At 44.7% G+C, this 19,517-nt stretch overlaps 1 protein-coding gene across 1 annotated transcript in view; it reads right to left on the bottom strand.

Moving 5' to 3' along the window:
• Nucleotides 1-10,184, bottom strand: part of WDFY4 (WDFY family member 4) — a 161,136-nt gene extending 150,952 nt beyond the window's left edge. The window contains exons 1-7 of the mRNA XM_066621374.1: nt 9,918-10,184; nt 6,068-6,182; nt 5,096-5,202; nt 3,282-3,434; nt 2,946-3,135; nt 1,933-2,122; nt 291-455 (exon numbers count right to left, since the gene is read on the bottom strand). Coding sequence (XP_066477471.1) covers nt 291-455; nt 1,933-2,122; nt 2,946-3,135; nt 3,282-3,434; nt 5,096-5,202; nt 6,068-6,182; nt 9,918-10,184 — 1,187 coding nt within the window. The remainder of the gene's footprint in view (nt 1-290; nt 456-1,932; nt 2,123-2,945; nt 3,136-3,281; nt 3,435-5,095; nt 5,203-6,067; nt 6,183-9,917) is intronic.
• Between the last annotated feature and the right edge of the window lie 9,333 nt (nt 10,185-19,517).

The raw sequence follows: 19,517 nt of genomic DNA, 5'->3' as shown, positions 1-19,517 counted from the left end.
GGGCCTCCTCAAGCTAAGGGCATACCTGTTGCCTTACCTTGGGGGCTGCATGCGGCTAAGTCAGTGCTGGAAAGTTGGTTAGAATTGCGCCCTGTGTTACGTTTTCATTCCCACAAGTAATTCTGGGAGTCCTTGAAGTTCAGGGAAGACATGCTCTACGCACCTGGTCACTTTCCAAGGGGGTGTTCAAATTCCCAATCATACTGCTCCATGAAACATGCATCATTACATTTTCTATTCCATACATCCAGATTCCCTGACAACGTGGGATCTATGACACCTAGAGATACATACCAGAGGAGAGAGGCTGTTTAGCATTAAATTGTGGCAGCTGAGGGTATGTAGTATTTCCTGAAACCTTCAGTTCTGTTTTCCCACAAACAGTCAGTTGCGTCAGAAAATCCAGTGCTTCTTTGAAACTGGCATCTTCTTTGCTGTTCAGTAACCCATCGTACCTGCAAAAAGGGTGGAGTTTTTAGTTATGGAAAAAGCATTTTAGCACACTTCGGCTTCTGCTCCGCTGTAGATCTGAGCACAGGAAGAATTCAGTCAGATTTAACGGTACATAAAAAAGCTATACCAGTGTTTCTCAAACTGTGAGTCGGGACCCACTAGGTGGGTTGCAAGCCAGTTTCAGGTGGGTCCTCATTCATTTCAATATTTTATTTTTAATATATTAGACTTGATGCTCCCATGGTATGTGACTGCATTTGGGGAAATGTTACAGGCCTGTACTTTTAACAAGCTACTATGTACATTCTTTTAACAATGATAGTCAATGGGACTTATTCCTGGGTAAGTGTGGGTAGGATTGTAGCCTAGGATTGTGAAAAATTGTCCTACTTGATGGCGTCACTTCCGTCATGACATCACTTCCGGTGGCATCACTTCTCATTCTAAAAAGTGGGTCCTGGTGCTAAATGTGTGAGAACCACTGAGCAATACTATATGACTTCAGGCTGCAGTTGTGGGGCTCATTTGATTGAATGCTCCTCTATACCCAAACACACCGTATACATAGCAAATGACAAATGAAGTGTCAGCGGTATGCTAGCTCTGTTTCCTTACACCACAACCAGGTGTAGCAGTGGAAATACTTCAGCAGTTCTAGTGTCTGGCATTAGTAACAGGATCAATGAGGGCTAACTAACTGAAGCTGTGTGGACAAGGTGGAAGTGCTGTTAGGTGGTTGAATGATTTGGGGAGATAATGTTCAACTGGATGGGAGCATTGCTCCTTAAAGAACAAGTTCCCAGCTTGGAGGTGCTATTAGATCCAATTGGATACCTAGGAAGCAGCTGTGGCAGAGACGCTGTTTTTACAGCAACTTGGTGTGCCAGCTGCAGCCCGACCTGAACAGAGACAGCCTTGTCACAGTTATCACTGCTCTAGTATCATACAGGTTTGAGTACCATGTTGTAATGTGTCATTGTCATGGATGAGAGTGAACACCCAAGAAAATGCAGGCTGACCCAGGGAAGAAATGTCACATTCTCTTCTAGACCGTGTGCACCCTGTTTTGACTCACAATCATGTTCAGAACAAGTCTTCTTATTGTTGTTATTCTAAAAAGAAGGAACTCAAAGCTTGCCTGTTTATAGTACCCAAATGTTACATTGTCTTGATTTTAGCAGAGAAAGCCGTACTGACAAAGGAGCAGCCTGCATGGTGATGCCAAGGCAGGATTAGGAATCCAGGGTTCCTTGCCAAATTGCTGGTTCAGGCCTGTGCAGAGCTGAAACACAGCTGCTGTCGAGTTTAATAGAGATTCAGCCATTAAACTTGAAACCCATGATAGGGAACACGGGGCAACTCATGTGCAAACACTCATGAAACATAATGCCTGATGAGCAAATTTCACAGAACAAGACAATGAGATAGAAATCTTTCCTCATCCCTCCACGGCAGCCAACAGGCTGTCAGCACACTTGCCTGAGAAGAACTTTCTGTAGCAGTTGGTACCCCCCATTGCTCTCAAATTCTGAAAGCAAGGCTGGTGAGATGGAGTAGGAGTTCTTCACGAAAGCCAAGATTATGTTGATTGCTCCACATATATCACAGGGTGGCAAGGAATCAGCAAGCTTTGACAAATTCTGGATGGAAATTTTAATGCAATTTGTAGCTGGAAAGAAAACAAAACATGTAGCTGGTAACTGTACAGTAAGGAGATTTGGATGTATCCGTATTAAGGACTTGTCCACAGCATCAGAAGTAGGACAGCACAAACACTGGCTGAGGACCCACTCCCATCAGTGGACTCTGTCTGAGGGCCCATCTGGCCAGGCTGATCCCAGAACTGTCATTACTACAGACAAAGATAGCATCCAATGTACCATCAGAGGTTGCTGGTGCGGGGAAGGCTAGTGCATGTCCTCCTGCCACCCTCTCTACGCCCCTGCACTGCTTGGCATTTACCTGCACTCTGCCAGCAGCTGGGACTCCCACTGCAGCATCAATGGGGTGGCACAGGCCTCCCCACTGCTGCTACTTACTCCCTGGGTGGTGCAAGTCCGAGGAGACAAAGGGGGCATGTCAGCTAGCTCCAGAGGGGATATCATCCAGTGCAAATCACCCACACTGGGTGCTACCCCCTCACTTCTAACATGCTCCCATCCATCACCTGATTGCCCACCCCCTTCCCCTATTCCATGCACCCCACCAAATTACCAATGTTGGTGGGGCCTCTTCCAGAACAGCATTTGCAATGCCATAAAATGCACTCTGTCACTGTAACACTAGTTCCAGCAGTGGAGTGTGCAGTTAGGACTGGGCCATAAGGGTTAGAAGGCACCTAATCTGATCCTGTCCACTTCTTTGCCCTGGGGAAAGACCAAGTGAATCCCAGCAACCCAAACACATTCCTTACTGGCAAACGTTCCAAAGAACTGACAATCACAGTTTTAATTCATGTCAGTGGCACAGAGGCTAACCACAGTGGCTGTTACCTTGCAAATATGAAATGGTGTTTTGGGACTGAGCCTTTGAAATTGTTTGCAGCACGTGGCTCGTGGGGCCTTTCCATGAAGGGCTGCCCTGATCCCACAGAGAGGCTGTTGCTGTTATCAGAGATTGAAGGTCAGTAGCCCCAAGAAGCTCCTCCACACCTTGTGGTTCTGCATAAATGTTGAGCATTGTCTGGAAGCACAAAGCAACATCAGTGAGAACTGACGACAACTGATCAAGCACCCTCTCCTGTAGCCCTAAAGAAATTAAATCCAATTCTAAGACCTTTCTTCCACTCCCACATGAACTGATGTCCCTTTTGCAAGAGATGTCCCTACCTGCACGAACATTTCCTGTGTCTGTTGTTCACCTTCATTCATCTCACTGCTACCAGCAATTTCCTCAGAGGGAAAGGCAAAGAAGAGATACAGGCACTGTAAAAGAGTGACTGGGAGGCCAGATTTGATTATAGTCCATTGGATTCCTTCTTCCTGCACAAAGGAAAGCAAAACCAATTGATGGCATTTCTTTAATGCAGTGGTTCCCAAACTTATTAGCACTGGCACCCACTTTTTTAAACAACACTCTATCAGGACCCACCAAGTTTACTAGACTTTTAGAAAAGGAGATCTAGAAATAAATATTTATTTATTTGTAATAGTAACCTGAAAAAGACCCTCAAACATTTATCTCCCTATATTTATCCATCCTTCCAAACTTCAGGAGCTTAGTTCCTTGCAGGGCAATTAGCAACTATCTTGCAAACTGCAGGAGCTGAGCTCTTTGCAGGGTAACTAGCAGTTACAGTATCTGATTTTTGAATGGCCTCGGGGATTGAGGCAATTAGTTATCTGTTTCCGTCACCCTTTGGCAGCCCACCAAAAATCAGGTCGCAACTTACCAGTGGGTCCCAACCCACAGTTTGGGAACCACTGCTTTAATGCCATAACATAACTTAAAATGCCTTAACTTGCAGATTCTATGGGGTGGGGGGCCAGAGGCATGAGTGACTCTTTCATAGCTGTAACTCTTGTCTTAAAACAATGGTGGTTTTTAAAAAAATTCCAGACTGTATGTTTTTTGAACACGAAAATTGCTAAATTAAATGAGTTGTCTGTGTGTGGATGGGAACATTAACCTTTTATCTCCTTGAGCTCAGTTTTACTTCCTAGCAACGCTTCAAGGTGCAATACTGGGTTTTAGGGTATTCTAACCATTTCACATATATTCTCTTATTATAAATGCACTGGATTGGGCTCTACAGCTAAAGAGATACTTTGCAAGAGGTCTTGAAAAAATAACTCAGAAAGAGGACCAAGTCAGAGACTACTCCCTTAAATTCATGGAAAAGAAGTCTGTCAATGGCTATTAGCTACTATACTTTGTATTCCTTTGTACTTTTAGATGCCAGTTACTGATGGCCAAAATATGAAGGGAGGCTATACCCCAAATGGTGCCATTCACACACATACACACACACCCAGTTCATTGGCCTTTGCCATATATTTTTATGGCAAAATTTCATATTTTATTGTATGAGATCCTTTCAGGTTATTCAGCATGATAGTCAAATATCAGAATAATTAAAATTAAAAATACTATCAAGTGCACAAGAAACATACTTCTCATCCACACTGGAAATAATTCCAAATATATGATGCTATGTGAATAAAAATGCTTCGTCACTTGCATGGAGCATTCTGAAGGCATTTAGAAGTGTTGGGCAGCCCAATCCTGAGCAGCCTGGCGCACAGGGCTGCAACAGCGCCAAAAATGGCTGCCGCTGCATCCAGCATACCCCAAGCAGCCGTCGGCGCCTCCTCAGAAAAAGGGGACTTTTGTCCCCTTGCCCCGGAAAAAGCAAGTAGCCCCACAATGGGGCTACTCAGTTCTACGATGACCCAAGGGTTGTCGTAGAATTCAGAGCCTCCGTGTCAGGTGGACAGCCCAACACGAAGGCTCAGGATCCAGTGGAGTGAAGCCTCAGAGCCAATTCTATGTCTCCCTAAAAGTTCCATTATAGTCAATGGAGCTTACTCTCAGGAAAGTGTGCATAGGATTGCAGCCATAAGCAGATGAGAGGTCTCCTGAGGCAGCAGTAGAATTAAGTGTTTGGAGGGGAGGGGGGAGAAAAAGAAACCATTTCTCTTACCAAGTGACCAAGAGAGAGCAGACAGACTGATCTCAGTAGCACATAACCTTCAGTGGCCTCTTCTGCCTTCTGCTGCAGGAATCGCCACACCATGAGCCGTGCTTCTTCTGTCATTGCAATATCAGACATGAACACCATGGAAAGAAAACAGTTCAACAGTTAGGCAATCATGCAGGTGCCGTCAGCACTGCTTTCGACTTAAGGCCCAAGAGCAATGTCATTTCAGATCATGTTTTGTGAGACATATTGGAGGGCAACCAGTTGGCATTACTTCGGCTGTCACAAAGGTCCCAAAATCAGTGGGAAGCCCCACCCCCCCAGCCATTTTTACCATGTTCCTCTTTCTTTGTAACTTCTTCCTCTCTGTAATAGCCAGGGGGTAAGAGCCAGGGTGGTGTAGCGGTTTGGGAGGTGGACTTAGATCTGGAAGATCCAGGTTCAAATCCCCCCTCAGCCACGAAGCTTCCTGGGTGATTTTGGGCCAGTTACTTTCTCTCAGCCTTACCTACCTCACAGGGTTGTTGTAAGGACAAAAGGAGGGGAGCAGCTGTGTACACTGCCCTGAGCTCTTTGGAGAAAGGGCGGTATAGAAATGTGAAAAATAAATCAATAGCCAGCCATAATCAAGGGCATTGTCCCATCCATTTCTAGTTGACATTCACAGTGTTTTGTGCTTCAAGGACCCCTGCCTATGCTGTACTTTCTCCCTCAAATCTAGAATTTCATCCCTTATCCTTGCTGTCTGCCACACTGTCTTCTCCTGGGAGGGTCCATCCCCAAATACCATGATAACCCCACACTCTGATGAGGTCAAAAACAAGTATCCAAAACTGAGGAAAAACTTGGGTGGGATGCAGTTGGGATTTCTGCTAGGGATCAGTTGACCCAGGAAGTGGAAAGAATAGGCTACAACTGGGGACTGGTACCATTGCCCCAGTGCACAAAGAAATTGCATTCTGAAGTCACACTCACCTGCAGGCTTTCCATGTATTTTCTTCTTGATTTTTTTCACCAGCAGTTTGGAAGCATCACTGGCTAAAAGCTGGATATGTGGGAAACATATATTGCCAGTGGACTGCTCCCAGGCCTAAAATATATTTTGAAAAAGATGTGTCTTTGGTGGTATGAAATGCATTGATTTTCCTTTCGAGACATGAATTTGCTAACATTGCCATTATAGCACTGTCTGTTTTTCCCCCAAAGTCTGAGGTTTTATTTCATTTCAGTTATATTGTGTGCCCTGTTTTGACAGTCACAATGATGTTCATCACCAACCCTTGTCTTCTTTGTACACAAACACAATCAAGCATCTCATAGCAGCTTAAACACTAATGGATTAAGAGCGTAATCCTATCCTTCTCCCCCTCCTCACTGGTGCAGTCATGCCAAAAACAGGCATGCTGTTTCTGGGGGGAAGGGAGGTTAGATCAGGAGGTTTCAAAAGCGAAAGGGGATTTAAATCCCCTTGCACTTCTGTAAGTCTCTTGCTCTGCAATGGATCTCCTTGGTCATTTCACGAGCTCAAGGGAGAAAGGGGGCAGGGAAGCTGCAGAAAAGGTGGATAGAGTCCAGAGGGCACCATTGCCACTGGATCCACTCCCTCCTATAGCCCTCCCACCCCATCACCCCTCCTTATCCCGTTTCACCCCCTCCCTAACCCTGCCACTGCCTTGCCTATTCCTGCAGGTGTAGGCAACTCAAATGACAGACTGGGAGCACTGCTACTTAGCATGACTGGGGTTGGTAGTTGGAATAGAAAATAACTGGCTATGCCTTTACCTTTTTTCTTAAAACCATACTTCCTTCTGCCCTCCTGTGTCAATCATAGAACAGGGTCAGCCATATTTAATCCCGACTGCAATCTGAGAACCAGAATTTGCTTAAGCATTATTTTTATCTTTGCAGTACTTTCCCCCCCTTTCCTGCTCCTTTTCACTCCATCTCTTTTCAAGAAAAAATGTTTTTCTCTGTCTCTTCTTGAACTTTTCCTTCAGTTCACATCTACCACCATCAGTAGTCACCAACCATGTGAAGCGGAGTGACAGCATGCCCAGCCTACCTACATGTAGTATATCAAATACAGTATATAATTAGGTACCAGCTCTGATATAGCATTCCCGTATGACTGTGGGGTGGGGGGTGGGGGGCTGTGCCCCAGGCAGAGTGAGAGTAGCAGCATGCTCTCACTTCTGTTCACACCCAGGATGTATGTCCAGGGCCACATTCCCCATATCAGGCACCTTGTCTTTTTCACTCACTTTTCAAAAAACAGCCACAGCAACACCAGAGTGACTAACCATAGATAAGGTTGCAATCAGTCCAAAACTGCACCCCCGCCACACACACACACACACTCATGAACACAAGTACATTTAAGTTATATGCTTAAATAAAAGACTAGATCAGTGTTTCTCAAACTGTGGGTCAGGACCCTCTAGGTGGGTCATGAGCCAATTTCAGATGGGTCCCCATTCATTTTAATATTTTATTTTTTTAATATATTAGACTTGATGCTGCCATGTGACTGCATTTGAAGAAATTTTACGAATCTGTACTTTAACAGGCTACTATGTATATGCTTTTAACAATGATAGTAAATGGGACTTACTCCTGGGTAAATGTGGGTAGGATTGCAGCCTAGGATTGCTAAAAATGTTCCTGCTTGATGATGTCACTCTAGTTATGACATCACTTCCAATGGGTCCTGACAGATTCTCATTCTAAAAAGTGGGTCCTGATGCTAAAAGTTTGAGCATTGAGTCCACCCATTGGACTAGACCAGGAGTGCCCAAACCCCGGCCCTGGGGCCACTTGCAGCCCTCGAGGACTCCCAATCTGGCCCTCAGGGAGCCCCCAGTTCCAATGAACCTCTGGCCCTCCAGAGACTTGCTGGAGCCCATGCTGGCCTGATACAACTGCTCTCAGCGTGAGGGTCAACTGTTCAACCTCTCATATGAGGGCTCCCTCCACTGCTTGGTGTTTCACATCTGTGATGCAGCAGCAGCAGCAAAGGAAAGGCTGTCCTTGCTTTGCAAGGCCTTTTATAGGCCACAAGCTATTGCAAGACCTTTATTTATTCATATAAGTTCTATCTCGAATATATTCATTTATGTAAATTTATTCAAATTTGAAATGTAAATTAATTCTTTTCTTTTTTCTGGCCCCTTACAAAGTGTCAGAGAGATGATGTGGCCCTCCTGCCAAAAAGTCTGGACACCCCTGGACTAGACAATGAGACTTGGGCTTGACTTATGAACCATTAGGTTCATTTGCAGGCAATCAGTAAAAGTAGTGATACAATTTATTTTTAATACTCAGTATGGGTTGGTACACATTTTAGCACTGCAATCATATGGAGGTTTACTCATAAGTAAATTCTATTCTGTTCAGGGGGGTTTAGGATTGGGATTGCATTGTAGGTCATCTGTGGTTTTTCCTGTGTAACAATGTACTGCAATCTTATTTTCCCCTTTATCCCATGTGATAGTGGATCACAGAGACTCATGAGGACCTGTGATTTGCATGTGAATCTAGCAAGTTCTCTTCTTCTTACTCACAACTGTCAGAATATACACTTTTACACAGAAGAAAGAGAAGTTATGTAGTGGAAATGTTTTGGAAGAGTGAGTAGCCTTAATCAGAATTACACAGCAGGGGAATTTTATGTTGCATTGGCTAAAATCTGTAAGTGCATGCATACTGGCCAGTGGAGGATTTTAAAGTTAGAGGTGGCTTTCACCAAAGAAGAACAATTCTATGACTTTGTTTAGAAATCTGGCTTTAAAAGTATTCTGTTTTATTCCCCTCAAGTCAAACTGAAACATTCATGAGATCTGAGAAGTAACTTAATAGAGTTGAAAGGTACTTCAAAGTCGGCCTTCAGTGTTTAAATATAAATTTACTCTCTCAATTAAAAAAAATATATCCAAGATGCTCTTTTCCATGGTCCATAAAAACATAAGAACAGCCCCGCTGGATCAGGCCATAGGCCCATCTAGTCCAGCTTCCTGTATCTCACAGCAGCCCACCAAATGCCCTAGGGAGCACACCAGATAACAAGAGACCTGCGTCCTGGTGCCCTCCCTTGCATCTGGCATTCTGACATAGCCCTTTTCTAAAATCAGGAGGTTGCACATACACATCATGTCTTGTAACCCGTAATGGATTTTTCCTCCAGAAATTTGTCCAACCCCCTTTTCAAGGCATCTAGGCCAGATGCCATCACCACATCATGTGGCAAGGAGTTCCACAGACCAACCACACACTGAGTAAAGAAATATTTTCTTTTGTCTCTTCCAACACTCAATCTTAGTGGATGTTTCCTGATTCTGGTGTTATGTGAGAGTGTAAAGAGCATCTCTCTATCCACTCTATCCTTCCCATAATTTTGTAAGTCTTCATCATGTTCCCCCTCAGGCACCTCGTTTCTAGACTGAAGAGGCCCAAACACCGTAGCCTTTCCTCATAAGGAAGGTGCCCCAGCCCAGCAATCGTCTTAGTTGCCCTCTTTTGCACCTTTTCCATTTCCACTATGTCCTTTCTGAGATGATTTAAGCATTCAATTTAAGTCCAATTTAAGCATTCCTAGACATGCAATGAAATCCTGCTTCCACACAGCTTGAAACGTACTGCTTTTTCTGAGTAGGAGTAAAACAGGGGCTCCTATAGTTCAGTGGTTTCAGTGCAACAGTTTTTGAGTTAGTTTGTCCTGTTCCAACTTCCCTCCCTTCCTCTCACCCACCCGCCCACACACAGATTTTTCAATGTGGTCTGTAGTCTGAGCAAGAAGCACACATGGACACCATATGGCGGTCCAACCAACCTTCAAGAAGAGGGACAAGAAGGCCAGCAGTCTTCTTTCTTGCTCGTCAGGACTGAGAAAAGCAGCCATTTCCTCATATTCCAGAAACTGTCTGCTTAGGGTCTCCACCAGGAGAGAGGGATACTGACTTGGATCCCCTTTATGGGACTCAAAATGCTGTGCTTCAACATTGCCTTCTTGGGTCGTGGTCGGGTCATGGTCTGCATTCTCACTGGCTGAATCCTCCTTTTCCTCTGCCTGTTTTTGACATTCTAGCACCACCTCCATGCTTTGGTCAAACTTATCTGTGAAGAAAGAAAAAATACCTTTTTTTGGTAGGTTGCCTTACTCTCAGGTTGCATTCATTTTTTGGCTAGAAAATAGCCAGAAGTAACATCACTAGAATGCCTCTAGCATGCTTCTAACGTGATTTATTACAAAATGGAATGAAAAGCTATCCAACATACTTCAGAGTGTTTGTGCAACATTTATTCATTGCCTTATAATTATAGTTACCTTAAAATTATTAACTTCTATATAATGCTTTTAAAATCTCAAGAATGGATGACTCCTTTTGTCAAGTTCAAAAATACCTCCTCCACTGCTTCCCCTATTTGCAGTACGAGATGGCTACGCCCAGTTGCTTTCTCAGAAAAAAGCAAATGACATTATTCATGGAGGCTGCCATGTTTTCTAGCCTCATGCTCAAAGGGTAGATTGCTAGTGTGGGGAGCATGCTAGAACCTGAAAAATGAATGTGACTGTAATATGCTAGAAGGACAGGGAAAGAAAGCTCTCTAGAACTTCTAGCACTGGAAACTGGAAAATGAAAGCAACCTCAATCTGACGAGCTGTTGTTCTGAGACACTGGCGCCAGAGGTGGAGATCTGGCTCTCAGCATCAGTTTAGAAACCAGAGGGAGGGCATGTTCAGAAAAAGGGATAAATTGTAAGTAGACTAATACAGTAAACAAGACTTTTCAGTTCAGTTCCTGAGGGCTGATAATGCAGTACCAAGTGCCCCAATCCTAATGAAACTCCACTCCACCAATGCAGCCGTGCCAGTACAGCTTCCACTGAATCCTGTGTGGGAGTTTCGACATTTGTCCCCTTGCCCTAGAGTAAACCCCAGCAGGTGCAACAGGTCATCGCAAATCTGTGCCAGGTATATAGCTGGCACAAGTCTATGATGAACTATGTCAGCCGATCAAGATAGGAAAGGGGGATAGGGCACAACACACATAAGTACTGCCAATCTCACCTCCCTCATGGACCCAATCCACCCAACCCCTGCCCCTGTTGCTTCCCTCCCCCACCTGTTACAACTCTCTTTGCCCAACCTCACCTCTTGCCAGACCTACTAGCTCAATTCATTCTCTTGCCCTGGGGTCAGCCCCATTATTTATGATTATTAGCTCAAAGCAGGGTGAGTAGCAGAATGGTGCAATAGACACCATTAACCCACATCTGGGTGTTGAACTTCTGGACAGGCCTCACAAGAGGTGCAGTCAGTCCTGTTTTTAATTTCAGATTGGACACTCTCTCTAGACAACTTGATATCCAAACCAAAATGAATTACAGGGGAAGACCCCACTCCCCCATCTGCACCACTCATGTAACAATTTGTCCTATTTGGCTAATGACCAACCTTAGTCTGAATGTAGGGGGATCATACATCTTCTTTGATCATAGTCCTAGTCTTTCAGTTTTTACAGATCAAGACAATGAACAACCTTTTTTTTTTTTTTAACTAACCAACCCACAGTCTGTGGCTTGATATTTGAAAAATCCCTGATACAACCAGGTTTGACTGCATTTGCTTAAAAGTAGTTTTGCTTCTTCTTATCCAGTTTCTCAACACCTTGCTTGAGTCACTCAAGCTGCCTGGTAGCTTTCATTTCCTGGATCTCAGACACTGAGCTGACAGTGAATGGGCCATTTCAGACTCACAACCTCTTTTGGGTACAGTTAAGAAAGAAAGTTTACTGCGTGTCTTCTGTTTGAGTTGTCTCAAGTTGTCTACTGCACAGTTGATTGCTAACCAAACTGCTGTGGTCAAGCTAGTTGGTTGTTAGTGCTTTTGGGTAGTTGCCAGAATTGTCTGGATTGCCCAGATTTTTGTGATAATGAGCTCTAGAGAGTTTCATTTTTAGAAGAAAAGAAAAAAAAAGTCATTTCACAAAGATGTTCACTGTGCAGGAAGAAAAGGAGCCTGGCAGGAGTCAGGGCAGGATAGGGACAGAGAGGGGGCAGTTGCCAAGGCATGAAGAATATGGAAATAACCTGCATGTGGTCTGCACCTGATATCTCCCCCTCGATGCCCAATCTCCTTATCAGTGGCCTGAAAGCTCATTATTTGGCTTGGACTAAAGACCCTGTTCTTCAAGTGGTTAACAGGTGGCAGCAGGGCCAATGATGACTCAAGAAGTGGACCACAGTGGCAATAGCCTATGGAGGCAGCACTGTAGCTGTAGAGCTAGAGCACTGTCTCATTACTGGCCTGCCCATGTGAGGCCCCAAAGCCTGTTGGCAGCCAGCCTGACTATGTTTTACTGCACACACATGAGTCTGCAAAACACGATCTGAGCATCAATCTGACTCCCAGGTGAACTTGGCTCCACTACAGTGTTATGTGCTCACCTGTCTGTTTGCCACTGGCCACTTGGCAGCAGTGAGGGAACACTGCTCAGCCAGCCATAAAATAACAGCTAATGTAGTCAGGTCAGGGTCAGCTTGCCTTGTGTATGTGCATGATGTGGGATAAAATGTTTGTGTTTTTGCATTCTTAATTCCCCAAGGGCCCAATCTTATCCAAATTTCCAGCACCGGTGCTGCCATAATGCAGCCCCAAACTAAGGGAACAAATGTTCCCTTACTTTGAGGAGGCCTCTGTGATTGTCCCTCCACCACAGGATGCAGTGCCTGCCCCATTATCACAGCTGCACGAACATTGAAAAATTGGATAGGATTGGGCCCTACATCTGACATGCTTCATTCTGACGCTGTGACCTGGAGTATGTGTGTCACTTGATCTGCAGCCTGTGACTCGGCTCACTTTCTTGCATTCACTTTGATGTTCTTATTTTCACTTTCATGTTCGCACTTCCTTATCTTCTCTGCCAAAGATTCACTTGATTGGCAGTTCGTGGCTTAGTCCAGTGCTTCCCAAACTTCTTATCACTGGGACCCACTTTTTAAAATGACAACCTATTGCGATTTGCAGTCCACTAGACAAAAAAAAAAGAGATCTAGAAAGAATAATAATTATTATTATTATTAATAATAATTACTTAATTGATTATCACAATAATAATCAGGATCCTGTGCTCTGAGGCTGCTAGAGATGTTGCATATAGTATGTGCATGTAGACATTTGCTAGATCCTCCCTAGAACTGGAGTTCAAAGACTGTTCCCCAAACCTTTACAATCATTCCAGGGTACCCAGAAGGTTGAACCAGAGAGCGGAATATGTAGTTAGGGACTTCCAGACCAGACAAAAGAATGAAACTGGCTGCACACATGATCAATGGCATACTGATTACTAGAGAAAATTGGAAAATGTGACATTTTAATTAGTGGGTATAAAGATTACTTCATACCACAGGTTAGCAATCCAGATAATTTTCTTCTGCAAACCAGGCAAGGATGCTTGCAAAGATTTTTTTTATGTTTCAAAAACTTAAGAACATAAGAACATAAGAACAGCCCCACTGGATCAGGCCATAGGCCCATCTAGTCCAGCTTCCTGTATCTCACAGCGGCCCACCAAATGCCCCAGGGAGCACACCAGATAACAAGAGACCTCATCCTGGTGCTCTCCCCTACATCTGGCATTCTGACTTAACCCATTCCTAAAATCAGGAGGTTGCGCATACACATCATGGCTTGTACCCCATAATGGATTTTTCCTCCAGAAACTCGTCCAATCCCCTTTTAAAGGCGTCTAGGCTAGACGCCAGCACCACATCCTGTGGCAAGGAGTTCCACAGACTGACCACGCGCTGAGTAAAGAAATATTTTCTTTTGTCTGTCCTAACCCGCCCAACACTCAATTTTAGGACCTACCAAACACTCAACTTTTCAGGACCTACCAAAAATCAACTTGCAACTCACTGGTGGGTTCCAACCCACAGTTTGGGAAACAGTGGCTTAGTTCGCTTTCTTCAACTATCCACTCTGGGTGTGTTTGGAGTTATTTGTCATTGGGCGCATAGCAGTGCCAATGCGACATGTGCTGCATCCTGCAGTTGGGTGTCACTCACGGAGGCCTCCTCAAAGTAAGGAAATGTTTGTTCCCTTACCTCAGAGCTGCATTGCCCTTACGTCAGTGCTGGAAAGCACTGACAGAAGGGGTTAGGATTGAGCCCATTGAGTCACTTGTTCTTGACTTATGCCTCAGCCTTAAGTGTTCCCCATCTGTAAGATGGGTACATGTTTTCTACAGTGATTTCTAATCCAAGTGTAACAAATATGTATGTTAAATGTGTGATTTGATATGTCATCTGTACCTGGGTTTAGTTACTTGAGTTACCTTCTCTGTATGCACTTTTAGTTATTTTGTTGCATTTATGCCACAATCATATGTAGCTATCACACTAGCCATTTAGACCGGAATGAGCCTTCTTCATTCATTCAGTTTTTACAGAGAATGCAGGTGATGTTGGTTTTAACCAGTAATACTCCAATGTTTTCTGTATTGTCCTTTCATCTTTTATTTTCCCAGGTATGTAGCAATGTGTTGTGGTTGTTCATATTGTAATACAGCTGCAGTACCATCCTGTAGTGTGTGTGGACTGGCACTACTACTGAAGCTTTTATGGGCCACTCTCCCTTTAATCAGCTGCTTTCTTCTGGTCCCTTTCTTTTAAAATGGCTAATTAGTTTTTCTCATTTGATCATCATGGGTGTGGCATTCTGGAATTGCCCCAAATAAGCCAGTTTCTCTTTCCTGACAGGAAAGGTCTTCCTGGCAGGGAAGTGGCTTCCACTTTTCAGCCAGAACAATTGCTCATTATTTTTTAATTGTATTTTTGTTAGCACAATGTTGCAATTACAATAATAAAAAAGTCAGATAATTAATGAGCAACTCTTCAGGCTCCAAAGAGAAAGCTAATCATAAGAGTGCCCACACCTCACCCCTCCCCCAAAGGGAACGGACTAATTAAGGAAATTTAGAACTGCATCAGCCACGCCAATTGAACAGGAAGTAAATAGCCACATTTAAAGAAAGGACAAGGAACTTGCTATTACTTAAGGGTCAGTTGCAAGGAGAAGATGGATACTTCCTGAATGGAGTTTACTTCTATTGTGGGGGTCTTTCCTATAGGGATAGGCATTGCCTGATTAATTATGGAGAAGACAGCACTTGTAGTAGGTATAAGTGGTACAACAGCGCACTAGTGTGGAAGCAATCATATTCTGGACCTTATTAGAGTGTAATGTGGAGGCCAGATAGATCTGGACGATATTACTTGGTGGTAGGGACCTATTATTCCCTTCTTTTGAGGAGGCCTCTGTGACTGGCACCCAACAGCAGGATGCAGAGCACATATAATTGGCACCACTATGCCAGTGGTGGAAAGTTGGTTAATATTGGGGTCTAAATTGATCAGACAACATCCCTATGTTACATTTTTGGTTTTTTGTTTGTTTTGCACCAGCTTTTTTCTGCATGTTACACTTTTGTACCATCTTCACCATCAGTTTGGTAACTTAAACTGGAAAACCCTACAAAACCCTCATTTGACCCCATGTCAAGTCAACTAACCACATTAGAGCTATAGACATTACATCTTTGCATCTTTGTTCATTGCTTATCTGGCTGAACTGCCATGGCTTCTCCCTATCAATCAGAGGCATTGCAGTTTTGTGGGGCTCCCAATAATTTTTTCTGCTGACAAAGGCCTCAGGTTTACCCATTAAGTAGGAGAAAGAGATGGTTTTCTTCCATATTAAGGTGTCAGCCAAAGTGGCTCTTCCCTTTCTGCCAGTGTCTCAAGACTTCCTCATTTTCAATTTCATTCTTCCAGCATTTAGAATGTTTGTGAAAGTTGCAAGATCAGCTCAGCCAATAGGGGCTCATTCCTTTGTTACCACCATGAAAATCCTTAGACAAGTGGTTCTCAAACTGGTGGGTCGCAACCCACCAGTTTGTGTAATGCTTGCCCCTTCCCTTTAAGGGATGGGGGAAGGGGAGGGAGGCAGCGACACGATCCCCAAGATCACGTCACAAAAGGGGCGGGGGGTGCTTTGCACTTACTTCAAGAAGGCAGGCCTGCAGCAGGCTGCAGGGAGCCCTGCGCAGCTCTACACAGCGCTGCCCGAGGCTTGGAACGTTTGCTAAAAGCAGGCACAAAGCACTTCCGTTTTGCACTTCCCTAGCCCCTCTCCCACAAGAACTTACTGAGGGAGTAAAGCTCCCTCAAAGTTTGAGAACCTCTACCTTAGACCATTACACTGTAGGTTTGTTTATTTTTTTTTAAGCTGCATGTAATTTGCTCCAGACATTCTGTTTCATGAATTTTGGTGCTGCATATTGTTGTAGCACCGAGAGGCACTTCAGCTTTGGAATACCATCCCTAGAAAGTTTTGAGTGGCTTCCTCTCCACCTAGTTTTAAGTGGACACTGAAAACATCTTTATTCCAGAAGACCTTTTAATCCTGATGGTGTTATGAGCCAATGTATTTTGGTCTCTTCTGCTTTTTAATATTCTAAATAAGTCTTAGTGTTCTAATTTAATGTTATATAATGCTTTTAAAATAGTTTTAATGTATTTAGTGTGTTTTATAATAGTTTATTGTATTTATGAATTTGTTGTTGTTAGCCACTTTGTGCTGCAGTTGCAGGGTATAAAGGCCTGGTATAAATCCATTAAGGACACAGCCCTAAAGTGTTCCAGTACAGCAGTGGCCTGCACTGTATACAGCACAGGTTAGGAGGCTGTTGGAGGTCACCTGAGGGTAAGGGGATATTTTTACCCTTACCCCATGTCGAGCCCCAGCCTGTGCTATGAGGCTACTCGGTCCAGATTCAGCCCAGGGGGAGTCAGTATAGGCCAAGCCGATCAGCTCAGCCAAATGTGCCTTAAGGCATAGCAGCTCAGCAGCCAGTTTGGAACGGGCTGCCCATAAATACATACATATATAAAAAGATGAGGTGCCCATGCACATGCCCAATCTTGTCTGATCTTGGAAGCTAAGCAGGGTCAGGTCTGGTTAGTACTTGGATGGGAGACCGCCAGGGAATACTGGGTGCTGTAGGGTTATACCATAGTCTTTCGAGACTGAAGGTTGCCAACCAAAATTACTGGCACTTACTGAGTGCCAGGCTTGTAGCTTGGGGAAAGGTGGTATAGAAATCTTATAAATAAATGCATCAATATGCTCTCTCAACAGAGTTGTCAAGTATTTGGCTTTTATTTGAGCATTTCACACAGTAATCTTTCAGCACCTGTTGGCCAATCATTGAAAGATGACATGCAATGATATTCAGTATTTAGCAGTGCTGATAGCAGATATTCCGTGGTATATCAGGGTGGTTTGAAATCAAGTATAAGTGGGTGTCAGATATTCAAATAATTGCCAGCTTCCTCTGTGATAGGATAGATTTATAGTTGAAAATTCCCCCACCTACTTGTCTCCCAAAGTAGTTCTGTATGCAATGCTGTAATGGTTAATCTTAATGTGCAGGAGCTCATAATGACATGCCCTCCCCTAACCATGCCTCCTCAGCAGCCCAATCCTACTGAAACCCCTATGTGGCCATGCAGAAGCACTGGCACAGGCTATGCTGCATGCTGCAAGGGATTTTCAGCTGCTGGAGGTCTCCTTGAGGTAAAGGGACATTTGTAATTTATTTACTGAACTTTTATCCCTATAAGGGGACCCAAAGCAGCTTATAGATAAACCTCAGCAGCAGCAATAGAGCTACTCCCCCCCCCACTCCCCTTCAACTATGTCCCTGTCTGCAGCAGGACCCTTGTACCGTGTAAAGAATTCTGGGATATGTAGTACTAGGCTATGCACTAAGTTGGTAGCTGGAACTCACTTGCATTCACAATCATTCCAGTGTAGCTCCACACTGTAAAGATGGGTACCTTGGCAACAGTATCCCTGAAGCCAGATTCCCCAAATGGCCTGGCTTTCTCTGAACCAGGACCCTCACACTTCCTGACATTTGCTCATCACCGCAGGCAATATAACAAGTTAGAAGAGAGTACTAGACTTCAGGCCAAGATGCTATCCCTTTAAGACTCAGCCCTTCTCAGGAAAGGGGTGGTGCCTGAGAGAAGTACAGTATTTAAAGGCTCAGTTGAGACATTGTTAGACCAAAGTGTCTGCATGGCGGCCAAGTTTGCTGGTGACACTAAACTGTACCGAGTGGTAAAGACCAGAAGGACTGTGAAGAGCTCCAGCAGGATCTCTCCAGATTGGAAGAATGGGCAGCAAAATGTCAGATGCGTTTCAATGTAAATAAGGGTAAAGTTATGCACATTGGGTAAAAAAAAGCCACATGTAGGCTAATGGCTTTGAGCCATCTGTGACAGGTCAAGAGAGAGATATTGGGGTGCTGGTGGACAGCTCGATGCAGGGCCTAGGAGAGGGGGGTAAAGGGGGTAATTTGTACCCAGGCCCAGGGTCAGAAAGGGGGCCCAGGAGCCAAAGGAGGGGGCCCAGAAAGGTCCTTGGGATCTGACATTTTCCTATCTCACCTGAACTCGCTGCCAGTGCATAATGCTGGGGCACAACCACGTGCATGCAGTGTTCATTGCTGCTGCAAGCCATACACACCAGGCCTAGGAAAGCATCCATGACCCTCCTTAATATTAGTGTCAAATCTGGGAGGAAACCGGCCTGCTACAGTAGCTCTTTGTCTTGTGCATCCCATAACTATGAAGGAGTGTATAGAAGCTCAGAGACCAAACTGCAGGTCTCCAGCTGCTGCAGAAATTCATTTTGGTCCATTCTAGTGTGAGCCATATCAGTGGTGGACCTGTTGGCTCAGAATCCGCACTGCGATTCTGGATAGACACTCTCTGCAAGTACCTGGAGCCTCTTTAGTGCAACTCGGGCAAACAGCTTTCCTACTACGCTAAGGAGAGAGATGCCGCGGTAGTTGTTGCAGTCACCCCTGTCGCCTTTGTTCTTGTACAGCGAACTAGAACTGAACGCATTCCACATGCGCTGCCTCCGACGCATCCTCGGCATCACCTGGCAGGACAAAGTTCCAAACAACACAGTCCTGGAACAAGCTGGAATCCCTAGCATGTATGCACTGCTGAAACAGAGACGCCTGCGTTGGCTCGGTCATGTTGTAAGAATGGATGATGGCCGGATCCCAAAGGATCTCCTCTATGGAGAACTCGTGCAAAGAAAGCGCCCCACAGGTAGACCACAGCTGCGATACAAGGACATCTGCAAGAGGGATCTGAAGGCCTTAGGAGTGGACCTCAACAGGTGGGAAACCCTGGCCTCTGAGCGGCCCGCTTGGAGGCAGGCTGTGCAGCATGGCCTTTCCCAGTTTGAAGAGACACTTGGCCAACGGTCTGAGGCAAAGAGGCAAAGCAGGAAGGCCCATAGCCAGGGAGACAGACCAGGGACAGACTGCACTTGCTCCCGGTG

Source organism: Tiliqua scincoides, chromosome 3, assembly GCF_035046505.1.
Source record: "Tiliqua scincoides isolate rTilSci1 chromosome 3, rTilSci1.hap2, whole genome shotgun sequence".
Classification (NCBI taxonomy): Eukaryota; Metazoa; Chordata; class Lepidosauria; order Squamata; family Scincidae; genus Tiliqua; species Tiliqua scincoides.
Note: the sequence above shows the minus strand (reverse complement) of the source record. Positions and strands in the feature narration are given on the sequence as shown.